This window comes from Antechinus flavipes, chromosome 5 (genome assembly GCF_016432865.1).
Source record: "Antechinus flavipes isolate AdamAnt ecotype Samford, QLD, Australia chromosome 5, AdamAnt_v2, whole genome shotgun sequence".
Taxonomy (NCBI): Eukaryota; Metazoa; Chordata; class Mammalia; order Dasyuromorphia; family Dasyuridae; genus Antechinus; species Antechinus flavipes.
Genome location: NC_067402.1, coordinates 46,048,231 through 46,061,196, shown reverse-complemented (window position 1 = coordinate 46,061,196; position 12,966 = coordinate 46,048,231). Strand labels below are relative to the sequence as shown.

General features: G+C 35.0%; 1 protein-coding gene across 2 annotated transcripts in view; it reads left to right on the top strand.

The window, feature by feature from the left end:
• The window catches only part of AKAP9 (A-kinase anchoring protein 9), a 174,388-nt gene that overhangs the window by 35,905 nt on the left and 125,517 nt on the right, over window positions 1-12,966 (top strand). For both annotated transcript variants that reach the window (XM_052001534.1, XM_052001533.1), the window contains exon 2: window positions 4,318-4,569. In XM_052001534.1, the coding sequence (XP_051857494.1) occupies window positions 4,318-4,569 (252 nt within the window). The remainder of the gene's footprint in view (window positions 1-4,317; window positions 4,570-12,966) is intronic.

Below are 12,966 nucleotides of genomic sequence, written 5' to 3'. Positions count from 1 at the left end.
TTCTTGCTATGAGTGCCAGAAAAGTTTTGCCCAAAGCTAGTCAGAGAAAGAAAACAAATTTGTAAGAAATTATTTTCAAGCAAAAAGGCCTTCCATACTGGGATTTGTACCACCTCATTATTATTGTGCCTGAGCTCTAAAAGGAAACTCTTTTAGAAAAAGAAATTGTCCATAAGGCAAGCTGAAGCCAAATCTGTGCTTCCATCTGGCCCTGTAAGGTGAATAATTCTGTTTTAGGTATTTCATTTCTTTTAAAATGATGATAGGGTTCTTAGGAGAAGTATGCAACTGTTGCATATTGAATCAGATTTGTGTTCCAAATATCCCAGTATTTTGCTTCTAACAAAGGCATCATAGGCCATATTAGGGAAGTTCATGATTATCTCAACTCATTTATCAAGGGCATGTCCTAAAAATCCAATTTCATTACTTTAGGGATCTGTCATTTTGTTGGTGAGAGTACTCTTTCATGGGCACACATCAAACTGCCAGTTCCTATTCCTCCCTTCATGCCTTAGGAGAAACTGTTGGGGCAAAAAACTTCTTCATCCCACTGGTAACTTTGTGATGAACCTGTCCAAATTTAGGCTTACATAGTCATTCTTAAAGCATTTGCAGGTTGCTGAGGAATTCTTAAGTCTTCAAAAATCCTAGTCACTTCTTTTTTTATAAAAATTCATTTAAATTTAATTTATTTAAAGAAACAAAATAAGAAAACAGAAAAACGAAAATAATACAAAATAAAATGAAAGAGAACATTGTCATGTGCCCAGCAAACATCAGGAAGAACTCAAAATATATAACAAATTATCAGTTCAAGAAAGCAGATATATATTAATAGAAGAAATGATATTCACGAATATCCATCTTTTCATTACTTCCTTGTAAATTGTTCTTTGGTTCTCTGCTGCATATCTTTTTTACTTTATTCTTTTTTTCCCCTTTTCATCCCCACTCCCACTGAGAAACAGACTAGTTAGGAAAGGATATATTTGTGTTTACATATGTAGACACACACACACACACCCTCTCACACACCCTCTCACTCCTCCCACCCCCCACACACCCCCTCTTTCCTATCCCTGCTGATGCTTTGCTTTAATTCTGCTCCATAATTTGCCTTGCTGTTACCTCTCCCCACCCATGGCTCCCTCCCTTATCTTCTTCCCATACCCCTTACTTCTAAGTCCACCTATCCCTTCTTTCTTATTCTTTATAGACTTTGGAGGGTTCTATAACCTTCACAGAATATTTGTAGTGTTACCTATTTTAACCCATTCCTATTGTGACTAGGTTTTCACAACTACGAGCCCTCCTCCCCCTTCTAATTGTTCCGAGTCTATTCTTTTTCTGTACCTCATTTGATTGACATAATTACTATTTTTACTTTAACTTTGCCACAGTCTTTCTTCTGAGCTGCCCTACAGTTGATATCAATCTTAAACATATGCTATCTATTTCCCATGTAGGGAAAAAAACATAAAACAATTTATCCATGTTGAGTTCCTTGAAACTGCTCTTTGATATTGACTCTTATATGTTAAATTTTCTCTTAAATTCAGGTTTGATTGATAAAAAGTCCTGAAAATCTGCAAGTTCATTGAATGTCCTTTCTTTCTCATTCCTTATAATCTGTTTTGTTATTTCTTGGTCTCTCATAACTTCACTGGCTTCCCCTTGCCGGATTCTAATTTTCAAAGCAGTATTTTCATCTTTGATACTCTATATTACCTTTTCTAGTTGGTTGACTTTTTTCATAATCTTCATCTTGTTCTTGGATTTTTTTTCCTTCAATGTCTCTCATTTGATTTTTGAATTTTTTTTTTTTTGAGTTCTATATATTCTCTCTGGGCAGGGAGTCATTTAATATTACTCTTTGGGGTAGAAACTTTTTTGACTTAAATGTCCTTCTCTGAAGCTGAACCTCTATCCTCCCTGTTCCCATAGTATGTTTCTATGTTGAGGTTTTTTCTTCTTTGCCAGTTAAATTTTTTTTTTAACTGAGGCAATTGGGGTTAAGTGACTTGCCCAGGGTCACACAGCCAGGAAGTATTAAGTATCTAAGGTCAAATTTGAACTCAGCTCCTAACTTCAGGGCTGGTGCTTCATCCACTGCGTCATCTAGCTGCCCCAAGCCAGTTCATTTAAAAAAAAAATAATAATAAGACCTATTAGTGTAAGCACCTCTAATCCTGGGATGGGGGATGGTGCTTCTGACTTCATCTCAGCTCTCCCCTCTGACCTGGACCCCCAAACCAAGATCTCCCCCTTAAGCATGTGCCTACAGCCAGCTGTGTCCCTGCCCCCTCCCTTTGCACTCACTGGGTGCTGCTTCCTTCTGCCTAGGGCCGTGGCTGGCCTGTGCAGCTGGGTCCCAATCAGCAGAGGTTCGCCCCTCTCCCAGGCCTCAGGCCTCTGGATTCCACACGCTGAGAGCTTGGGGAGTTCTCCTGAGACTCCACCACGGCCAGGAAGCCCAGGCTCTCCCTTGGTGTTTCTGCAAAGCTAGCCCGGAGCTGTTTGCCCTCACCTGGGTTAATCCTGGGTCTTTTTTCAAATTGTATCCGCTGGACCCTGTTCTGCCACAAGTCTTCTTGATTTTACACCAGTCTATATTCGCCCTGAGGTAACCTATTTGTGGGAAATCTGGAGAGCTTGAAATTTGCCAAACTACTATGGCATCCTCCCCTAAACCTCTCCAATCCTGGTCACTCCTGTGTCATGAAGAGGCAGCTCCACAGTACTTTGGCAGAGCTCAGCATTTCTTTTCATTAAAGTAGCCTCTTAATGAGTCCTTTGCCTTGAAGATGTTTCAGTGTAAAATTTTAAAATCTTTGATTTAAACGTTTTCACTTACCGTTCTTATGTAAAGTAAGTTACACCTGTAGATGCTATAGCTATACTTCTTGGGAGAAAAAAACCTGCCAAATATATTTTTGTAAAGGCCATTTCTGCAGTTAAATTACACATTCAGTTGTGTTAGCTTTATTTCAGGTGACGTTTTCATTGGTAATGACTCCTAACATTTTCTCTTCAAGTCTTTTGTGCCCATTTATAGTAATTAATATCCATAGTTGTATGTGTTTGGAAAGTATGAAAGGAACCTTGCAGCTAAATCTCTTTATGAAAAGACTTGTTTCCTAGTTATCTCTTCCATACATTTGATTTTCCTAAAGTGTGCCTGGAGCGTGAGTTATATTTAACACTGTCTAGGTACTTATTGTCACAACCAGCACCTCCTCTTGAAACCTTGAGTTCAGTTTTATTTTAATACTTCACTTTGACAGAATCTTTAGAGAGCTCCTCACAGGGATTAAGGTGCTACAATTGGTGCCTTGATATTTATCAGTTAACTCTGCCTTCTCTAGGCTTCCCTCTACCTGACTGTTCTTTCTCTCCCTCCCCCCCCCCATTATATTCTGTCTTCTATTACCCAAGACTGGGTATACCCCAAGGCCACGTTTTGTGCATTGATTCATTGGCCTCTGCCTCTTGGTGTAGCTTCGGGTGTCTTTTGCATTTTCTTGTTCTTGCCCAACTGCTGTATTTAATCTATAACTAAACCTCCACCACTTTCCTCTGCACTAGCTTAGTCATATACATGCATACATAGCTCGTACACCCTACTCATCTCTGGCTCTAAGAATCCTTCACTTCCCCAAGGATAGCTTAAGTGCCACCTCATACAAAAAGGAAGACTTTTGATTCCTCAGATTCTAATATATTCTCCTTTCTCAAATTAATTTGGATAAATATTTTATCACCTCCCTCAAATAAAATGTAAACTTTTTAAGGACAAGGAATATTTTTCATTATTTTCCTTTGTATTTGCCATTCCCATTTTCTCACTGTTTGCCTTCTACATAGTAGATACTTAAATTCTGGTAGAGCCAAATTGTATATTGAATTATTTTAAAATGTAGTGTTGATTTTTTACTTTGGTTTAATAGATTTCTAAAAAATACTTTCAAAAATTTTATCCTTTAATGGTCCTACATTAAATTACAGCATCACATTATAGCAAGTGTTTTTTTTTTAAGCATATCACTGTGCTGGTTGTTGGAATTAATGTAAATTCTTTGAATGGCATATCATAAATTTATTATTCATTATTTTACTTTATCTGTGATTTACTGTTTAAGCTCATGTTGAAATTCATTTGGAATATATAGTTTTAATTTTATAGTATTTTTGTATCTAGACATTATTTTGATCTTTTAAGGAGGGAACTCAAGGCTTTTATATTATAAAAGTTACTGGTAGTAAAATAGGAAACTTTTCAAATTGTTGGTTTTGTTTTTGTTTTTTTAAATGTAGTTTGCCCAGTTTCGGCAAAAGAAAGCTCAGTCTGATGGACAGAATCCTTCCAAGAAGCAGAAAAGGAAGAAAAAATCATCAACCAGAAAATGTGAAGATTCTTCATATACTTCCAATATTGATCATTCACAGGGTGGTGAGTTATACATGACTAACTCTCAAAAAGGAGCGGCAGTGGCTCCTGAATTCAGTATAATGAGAACTTTACATACTGGAGAAATAATCAAACATGACCAGTCCTACACCATTGAAGTAAGTATCCAGACTGAAAAAGATTTCTGAAACCTTTGTAATTACAATAACATTAACATCCCTTATTTTATTTTATACCATTTAATGTCATCTTTATTTTTTTTAGTTTCATAACTAAGTAGTCATACTTATGAGTGTCCCTTTTTGTAAAATACGGACACACATTGAATTTTTTTTCTTTTCAATTTTTATTGATGTTTTTTGTTTTTATGTAACATTCGTTTTTCAAATAAACTAATGGAATCTAGATACACAAATATTCTTTTGTTGAAAATAATTGCAACAAAAGAATATTTGTGTATTTAGATTCCATTAGTTTATTGAAAATAATTGCAACACAAATCATGGCAGAAAACAAAGTTTGTTTTAAAAGCAGTTCAGGATCATAAATAGAATAGAAAGTTGTTTGCATCAGTACAGTTACTTGCACATTTTTTGGTATTTTACAATGGCATATGGGGTCAGAAATAATTATTTCCATATAATGAGCCATACATATATATATATTTTTTTTAAAAAAGGAATTATGGTGCCTCTTTTGCTTTATTAAAAGGAAATGTGATTTTATAAGATAATACCTGGGGAGAAGTGTTTTTGAGGGACAGAAGAAGATTCAAAGAGCTTAGGTTCAAATTCTAGCTGGAAGGGCTTGGCCATGTCACCTAAGCTGTCTGAACTTCCATTTTCTTATTTTTAAAATTAAGAGGTTAGACTTGGTCATCTCTGAGTCATTTTCACCTCTAAATTCCTTGATTTTTTGATTCAAGAATCACTTGAATTCACAGAATCACTCTGTGACACTTAGCTTTTTGGGTTTTTTTGTTGTTGTTTTTTGTTTTTTCCTGTGTTAATGTACTTTTCATTTAACTGTTTTTGAGAAGTGTCTGGTCGTCATTGAAACACTTATAAAATGGCACAATTCCAACTGGTTTCCTTTTTATCTGTTTATTCAAAGATGGTATAGGTTAGGGATCAGTAAGAATGGAAAGGAGACACGTGGGTAGTTTTATACAGAATTGGCACCCTATTTTCCTATTTTTTTCTTCTGATTGTAGCATGAGGCTTGTTCTTAAGGTCATGTACCTGCCACAATTATCTCAGCCTCTTTTTCAAATTAGTTCTGAGAGCTATAAATTTATAAGTCATTTATCTCTATTGTGGAAATTAAATTTCTTAAGTTGGCATTTCATTAACTTGATAAAAATTATAATATATCTTTTTATATTTAAATAGTACTTGAACTAATTTTGTTATAATTTGGATTGTTAAACAGCCAATTAAGATAAGTTTTTGGAAAAGGCAGAGTTTAATAGCTAATTAATTATTCATGTTTACCATTTTTGTTAACTGAAATAACATATTTCCTTTCACCCATTGTCATTCATTGGATGTGTTTGTAGGTATAGCTACAAAAACTTTCATGTAAGAAGAATTTTCCTTATTTCACTTTTCAATGGCTAGTACAAACACTCTCAAATTTTGTATTGTGTTTAGTGATTTTTTTTTCACAATGTTCTCTAGGTCAAAAGAAATACCCAGCACTTCTGTATATTAAATAATTAGTTCCAAACAAGTTAGTAGCTATGTGAAAAAAATAATACATATAAATTTTTTTTAAGTATTTTTGTTTTATACTTAAACTACCATAATTACTTAAAAGTGGAAAGTTTATGTCTGTTGATCCCCATTACCCAAACATTGAAAATTAGATTTAATACCACCACCCTCATTTCTTGTGGTGTTTGTCTCCATGTTTCCCTCAAAATTTTAAAATATCACTGTTGCTATTGTGTCAGCAGAATTTGAGAAACAGTGATCTAGTCAGTTAGCTTTTTGCAAATGAAATGGAATGCTAACACTGACTCCTTCTGGAATGTTCAATGTAAAAGGAGTTAATATTTCCCCCCTAATTAAGTGTAACTCATTCTTCCTAAAATAAACATTTAAGACTTTATCTTTGTTACAATATCCTCATTTCCAGGCCACAATTTCCCAGATTATCCTCCTGATAATGACTGCCTTTTCTTTGAATTTTAAGTATTAGGTTAATAGTAAATGCAGTAGCAGTATGTAGTAAATTGTACAACTGTGTGTTCTGTGGGAAAAATAAATTTTCCTGTTTTTTGAAGTTGGGGAGTAGCTTATGAACAACATTGATACATTTTGATTTTACAGAGTGCTTTGTGTTTGATATTTCAGTTATACTTTTACTTTGGTATTTTGAAAGATTCGTAATTTCATCGGGGTATATATGCCCTTCAAGAATACTTCTTTTAATCCTTCAGTTTAAAAATTCATTACTACATAGCCAGCCTTCTCCACATAACCTCTCTATACTTAACTAGCCCATTCTGCAGGTGATATTCCCACATGTGCTTACTGTCTTGTAAAACCAACTAAAGATTTTTCTCTGTGGACAAAACCTTTGAAAATCCTATGTTGTTTTTTTGCCATCCCAGTTTTTTGCATTACAGTGAAGACAAATACACTTTAGTCTATGGGAATATCTCAAGTATATATACTTATTATTTGAATAGTTAAAACACAGCTTTATGCTGCACATTGCATACCACCCAAAGCCTTTTAAAAGAGTAATGTTTGGAAGGCAGCTTAAAATCATAGTCTTGTCCCTGAAAAGTAGCTTAGGAATCCTTTAGTCATAGATTCATAATCATAGTTCATTTACATTTTACCAACCCACCCAATCATTCCTGCAGATATATAGCCTATGTTTTGATGCTTTGAGCTCTGTCAGACATTTATGTAGCATAAGAAAGAGTCTTAGAGGTATCTAGTCCAATGCTTTCCTGGTGTGAATGAGGAAAATGAGTTCCAGAGAAGCCTTGTGATGGTGAGTGCCTTTCAGCTCCTTAGATTATTCTAGAGAGTCTTGAAAATTTTCCATGGGGGCTGGCTAGTGCTCTTCTCTCTCTTTGTGGTGCTTTGTGGTGTTATCAGTTGAAGAAAATTTCTTAGCATTTCTTAGCATAGATACACCTCGAATATAGTTTTTCATTTATGTACACAAAACCTAATCTAGAAATACAAGAACCAGTAGTAATTTGTGAGTTAAAATTGTCAAAAATATGTAGAGATTGTAAAATCTTGATTTTGCGGAATAGTTGTGGACTAAAGGCTAAAGGATTTTTTTAAAAGGAAATTGGCAGTTTTCCTTTAAAATTATTTAAAATATTTATTTATAATATTCATATTGGAAAATGTTGATGAAAAATAAATTAGGAGATAGAAGAACTCATTTACAAATCCAAATTGTATTAAATATTCACATTGTTCTTAACTTCTTTATTTTTTAAAACTAAACATTAAAATAATATAGTAAAATCTGGCTTATCTGTCTAAAACATAAATAGAAATTTCATTTAAGATCAGATTTTTGTTGTGCAATCAACAAGAATTTATTCAATACCTATTATTGGCCAGGCTTTGTGCTAGTGCTTGCGATACAAAGACAAAAATGAAATTAGTTCCTGCCATCACGGAACCTTACATACTATTGGGGGAGATAGCTGCACAAATAATCATATGCAACATAGAAAAAGTCATTTGAGAGTGGGAAGGCCATAAAGAAAGACTTCATTTAAGAGGTGGCATTTGGGCTATGCTTTGAAGGAAATAAGGATTCCAGGAGGCCATGTACTGTAGGCATGAGGGACAGATTCTCCACAAGTTCAGAGACTGAAGGTGGGTAGCAGAAAGGCCAGTTTCATTGGGCTGAGATGGATAAGTCAGTGTTATATATTGAGACTCAGAAATGTATTGGACCAAAGCTGTTAAGGGCTTAAATAACAGATAAATTTGCATTTGATTGCTGAGGAAGAAAGGAGTCATTGGAATTTTTTTAAAAGAATAGTTTAGATATGGTCAGCTCTGTACTTTGGGAATATCATTTTGGTAGCTGTGTGGAAGATATATTGGAGAGGGAAGACTTATAATAGGAGTTTTTTGTTTTTGTTTTGATTTTTTTTCAAATTTCTTTTTGGAGTCCAGGAATCTCAAGGTTAGAACAAGGAATATTCTTGTATACTGAATTTCATCAACATTAATTTATGTAAAAAGGTATTTTGTATTTATGTTCATTTAGTTTCTGTGTCTGTTTTGGCAGGTATACACTCAGGTGTTTCATATTATCTAGATATTTAAATGGTCAGAAGCGATATTGAAATATATTGCTGACACAATGTAGTTTCTCTGTTTTTCATTTTTAATTAAATCTATTTTAACTTTAACTGATAACATGATTGCTATCCCTGCTTTTTTTTTTAACATAATAAATTCTTCTCCTGCCTTTTTAGTTTATGTTTGTGTATATCTCTCATTTTTATGATGTTTCCTGAAAACAATATATTGTTGAATTCAGATTTTTAATGAGTTCTTTTTTATGGATAAATTCATCCCATTCACATTCAAAGCAACTGTTTGTTCTGTATTTTCTTTCTTCCTGTTTTTCCTCACTATTCTTCTCATCCTATTTACCCTAACCTCTTCATTTTATTTCCATCTACTACATTGTCCTCTTATTCCTTAACCTACCTACCCTTCTAAAAGTGCCTTCCTCAACTTCTCTCCCTATCTTGTTCCCTTGCCCTCTTATTTCTTTCTGAATTTAGAAAAATTTTTAAAGTATTCTTCTTGACATATATGTTATTTCCTCTTTAACCCATTCTCAATGAGACTAAGATTCCAATACTACCTGCCTTTCCCCCACTAACTTCTTCTGTATAAGTTTTTCTTTTTGTGTCTCATTTATATGAGATAATTAATATTTTTTATCTTTCCTTATACAGTTTTATTTTTTTAAATCACCCTATCATACTTCAGCCCAAACCTTTCTTTCAAAGTACCCAAGTTATGATGACAATTATAAGAATACTGCAAATATTTTATATATACAAAACAAACAATATGACCTTATAGTTGGTCTTTAAGGTTTATCTTATATTTCTCCTGGATGTTAAATGTTGAATTTTCCCTTAAGTTCTAGGGTTTTTGTCACAAAAATCTGAAAGCCTTTTAGTTCATTACATGTTTCTGTATGTATGTGTGTATGTATTGGGGATTATACTTGTGTGGGACAAGACCACTGGCTCAAATAAATTAAGGAGCTTTCTCAAGGCAAAAGCAGAAAGGAATTTTATTCCGATCTTGTGAGAAAGGGCATCCGTTTCCCCACAAGTACTTAGGTAAGGAGAGGGAAACCCAATTAACAGACAAGAATTATATAGGGGTCTGGGATAACATTCTGTATGGGCTGAATCTTTGCTCTCATTAGTCAGGACAAATGACTTCATATGCTAAGTCAGAAATGAGGAAAAACTTTCAACCCAACCATATCTTTAGGATTACTAAGTTACTATAAAAAATTACTAAATTACCTTTTATGGGAGTTTAAATGCCAAGGTGGCCCCAATTTAGTCTCACAAAGGAATGGGCCCACTCCTTGTAAACCACATGATTTCTGGAGAAAGAAACCTGGCTCTGAGACACAGCCGACCTTCACTCAGTTTTTAGAACACTGTCTCCACCTTGTGAGATAGCTTTCACAGTTCACTTCATTTATACTATAACTTCATTTATAAGGGTATATACTTTACCCTTGGTCAAAATCCCAGTTCTTTTGCTCTCTGGAATATAGTATACCAACCCTTACAATTCTTCAACATAGTAGCTGCCTTGGGTAATCCTTATTGAAGCTCCGTGATAATTTTTTTTTCCTTATTGCTTCCAATATTTTTTCCTAAATCTGGGAGCTTAAAGTTGCTTTGCTTCTAAAAATCTATCATTTTGTTACACTTTGAATACCTCATATTCAGAGAATTTATGACATATTTTTAAAAATCAGTCTTAATACTTATTTTTAGTCAACTTGTTTTAGAGTCATCTAATTTTATCACTCATCTTATTCAGCAAGCATGACTCTAGGTACTTTTGATAGTTTCCAAAAATCCAAACTAAAAATAAAAATCTCGAACTTTGCATAGTGCTTTTTATCGTTTACCAAGTGCTTTCTTTACAAACCTTGTAGTACAAGTATTTATTATTTTCATTTTACAGATGAAGAAACTGAGCTTTTAAGATACAGTCTGAGGCTTGAACTCTTAAGTATCCTTATTCTAAAACCAGTGATTTTTCCAATAGATTCCTTTGTCGAAGGATTGATGTCAGTTCCCAAAAGGGATTTTAAAAATATTTTTGAACAATGACATTGTAGTTGGAATAATTGTATTCTCCCAAGGTGACTCTTCAAAGGACTCATTTGTATATTTAAATTCATGCTTGTTAAAAAAAAAAAAAAAAAAACAAAACACTCTAATTGTTCCTTTATAATCCTACTTCATACATTTTGATAGGAAAAGGTGACAATTAAGTCAAACAAGGTCTTGCAATTGAATCACTCTTTCCCTTCCTTCTTCCCCTTTCTTTTTTCCCTTCCCTTTCCCTTCCCTGCCCCTTCTCTTTCCCCCCTCCCCCGGAAAAAAAATCCAAGTGATTTTTCAGGATCTGAGATTTTGATGAAGGAACTGTGAATTTTCTTTTGAACAGCTTGGAGCTCTCCAAGAGGTCCAGAGTCAGGTCCTTTTTACCCAGGCACGCTATAGAGCCAATATTTCACTGTTTTGCAGTTTTGTTGCTATAAAGAAACGGAGCAACTGTTTCTCCTTAAGGTTTCTAGTATTATCTACCAGGATAAGAAACAGGATATTGCTGCTTGGGGAAGAAAGACTGCCCAACCTCTTCAGGATATTTATCTAGTCGTTCAATATTTATTTTTGTATTTCTCTTAGAGCCCTTCCAAGGGCTCTCAGCTCTAAGAAGCTAAGAGACTTTAAAAGATTTAGTCATTTACCCAGTGACCACCAGCCAGCCAGGCTGAGTAGGAAGCTGTCCCTTCCTGCATGGAGTTTACCTTTTAATGGGGAAAGACTGCCTCCAAAAGGACACTATGTGGTATGCATCCCACCCAGTAAATCTCAGACCTCTCCAGGTGTAGAGAAAGTTATATTCATTTCTCCTGAGAAATGAGAGTCACTCCTGCTTTGTGAGGGGTGAAAGTGAGGCACTGGGGGCAACATATTCTGTTCCTTGGGCAGCATTAACCCCGCTGCTGGCCCATCCTGATTGACTGAGAATGTGACCTTACATTTTAAACCTGAAAACTACAGCAAATGGGGAAGCAACACAAATTCAAATTTAAACAAAGACATTACTTTTGCTGACCCTGAGACATGTGCTTTCAACATATGGGCTGGGTAGATAAGGGCTCAGTCATTCTCTTCTATACCTTCCCAGAATTGTTCCTTCCACCCATATCTTGGGAGTTATTTGCCAGGGGAATACAGGAACCTAATCCCATAGCTTGGTTAATTTGTAGTTTTCCTTTTAAGAAATAAAGTGAGGATGGTGGGGTTCCTGCTTGGGAATGAGAAAGTCTGAAGCTGAGCCAGAGAGGGATCAGAGGCTGGCTAGCTTGAGCCCCTCCCCAAAATGAAGCTGCTAGGAAGAACTCACTATGGGATAAGGAAGCTGGCACAAGCATGGAATGTTTCAGGATATGAGACCCCAGGACAAACTGGGGCTTGCTGTCCATTTAGAAGGTCGGAAGCCCATATGTTCAAAACATAATTTGTCTTTCCTTGCCCATCCTTGCCCATCCCCCTTTTCTCTATAGGACACAACTCCCTTTCTAGGTACATAGATTTGCAACCTTAAATTTCCCTCAATCAATAGACATTGACTAAACATGAACTACTTTGCTAAATGCTGGGGATATAAAAAAGAAAAAGGGAAAATAAAATAGTTCCCTCCATATACTAATAATCTCACAGCTAATTAGTTGCAAAGTGATATGAATTGTACTTTCTAATTTCTGTCTCTTTGGTCCCTTGGTGAATCAACTATTAACAAATAAGGTTATACATGGTCATGGAAGGAAGGAAGAAATCCAGTGTGGATGCTCAGAAGACTCATCAATCAAGTTCAATTTTACATTGAAGATCGTTTCTTGATTATGTTCTTAATTGGAAACCAAGTATTTGAACTTTACATTGATCCTCATCATTCCTGATCTTCACCCATGTTGGATACCATGTTTCCCCCTTGCAGGCTCAGAGATTTCCTCTGATAATAATAGTAATTATAGCTAGCTTGTATACTGCACTTTAAAGTTTGCAGATTGCTTTATAAATTTTGTCCTACAACAACTCTGGGAGGGAGATGTTGCTATTATTCCCATATTACAGATGAAGAAAATAAAGCTGACCCTAGGGATCACACAAGTAAACGATGGAGACCAGATTTGAGCCCAGGTGTTCCTGACACCACTGCTCCACTTGGTACCCATGAAGAAAACAGTATAATTTCTTGAAATTAGCCCTCCCT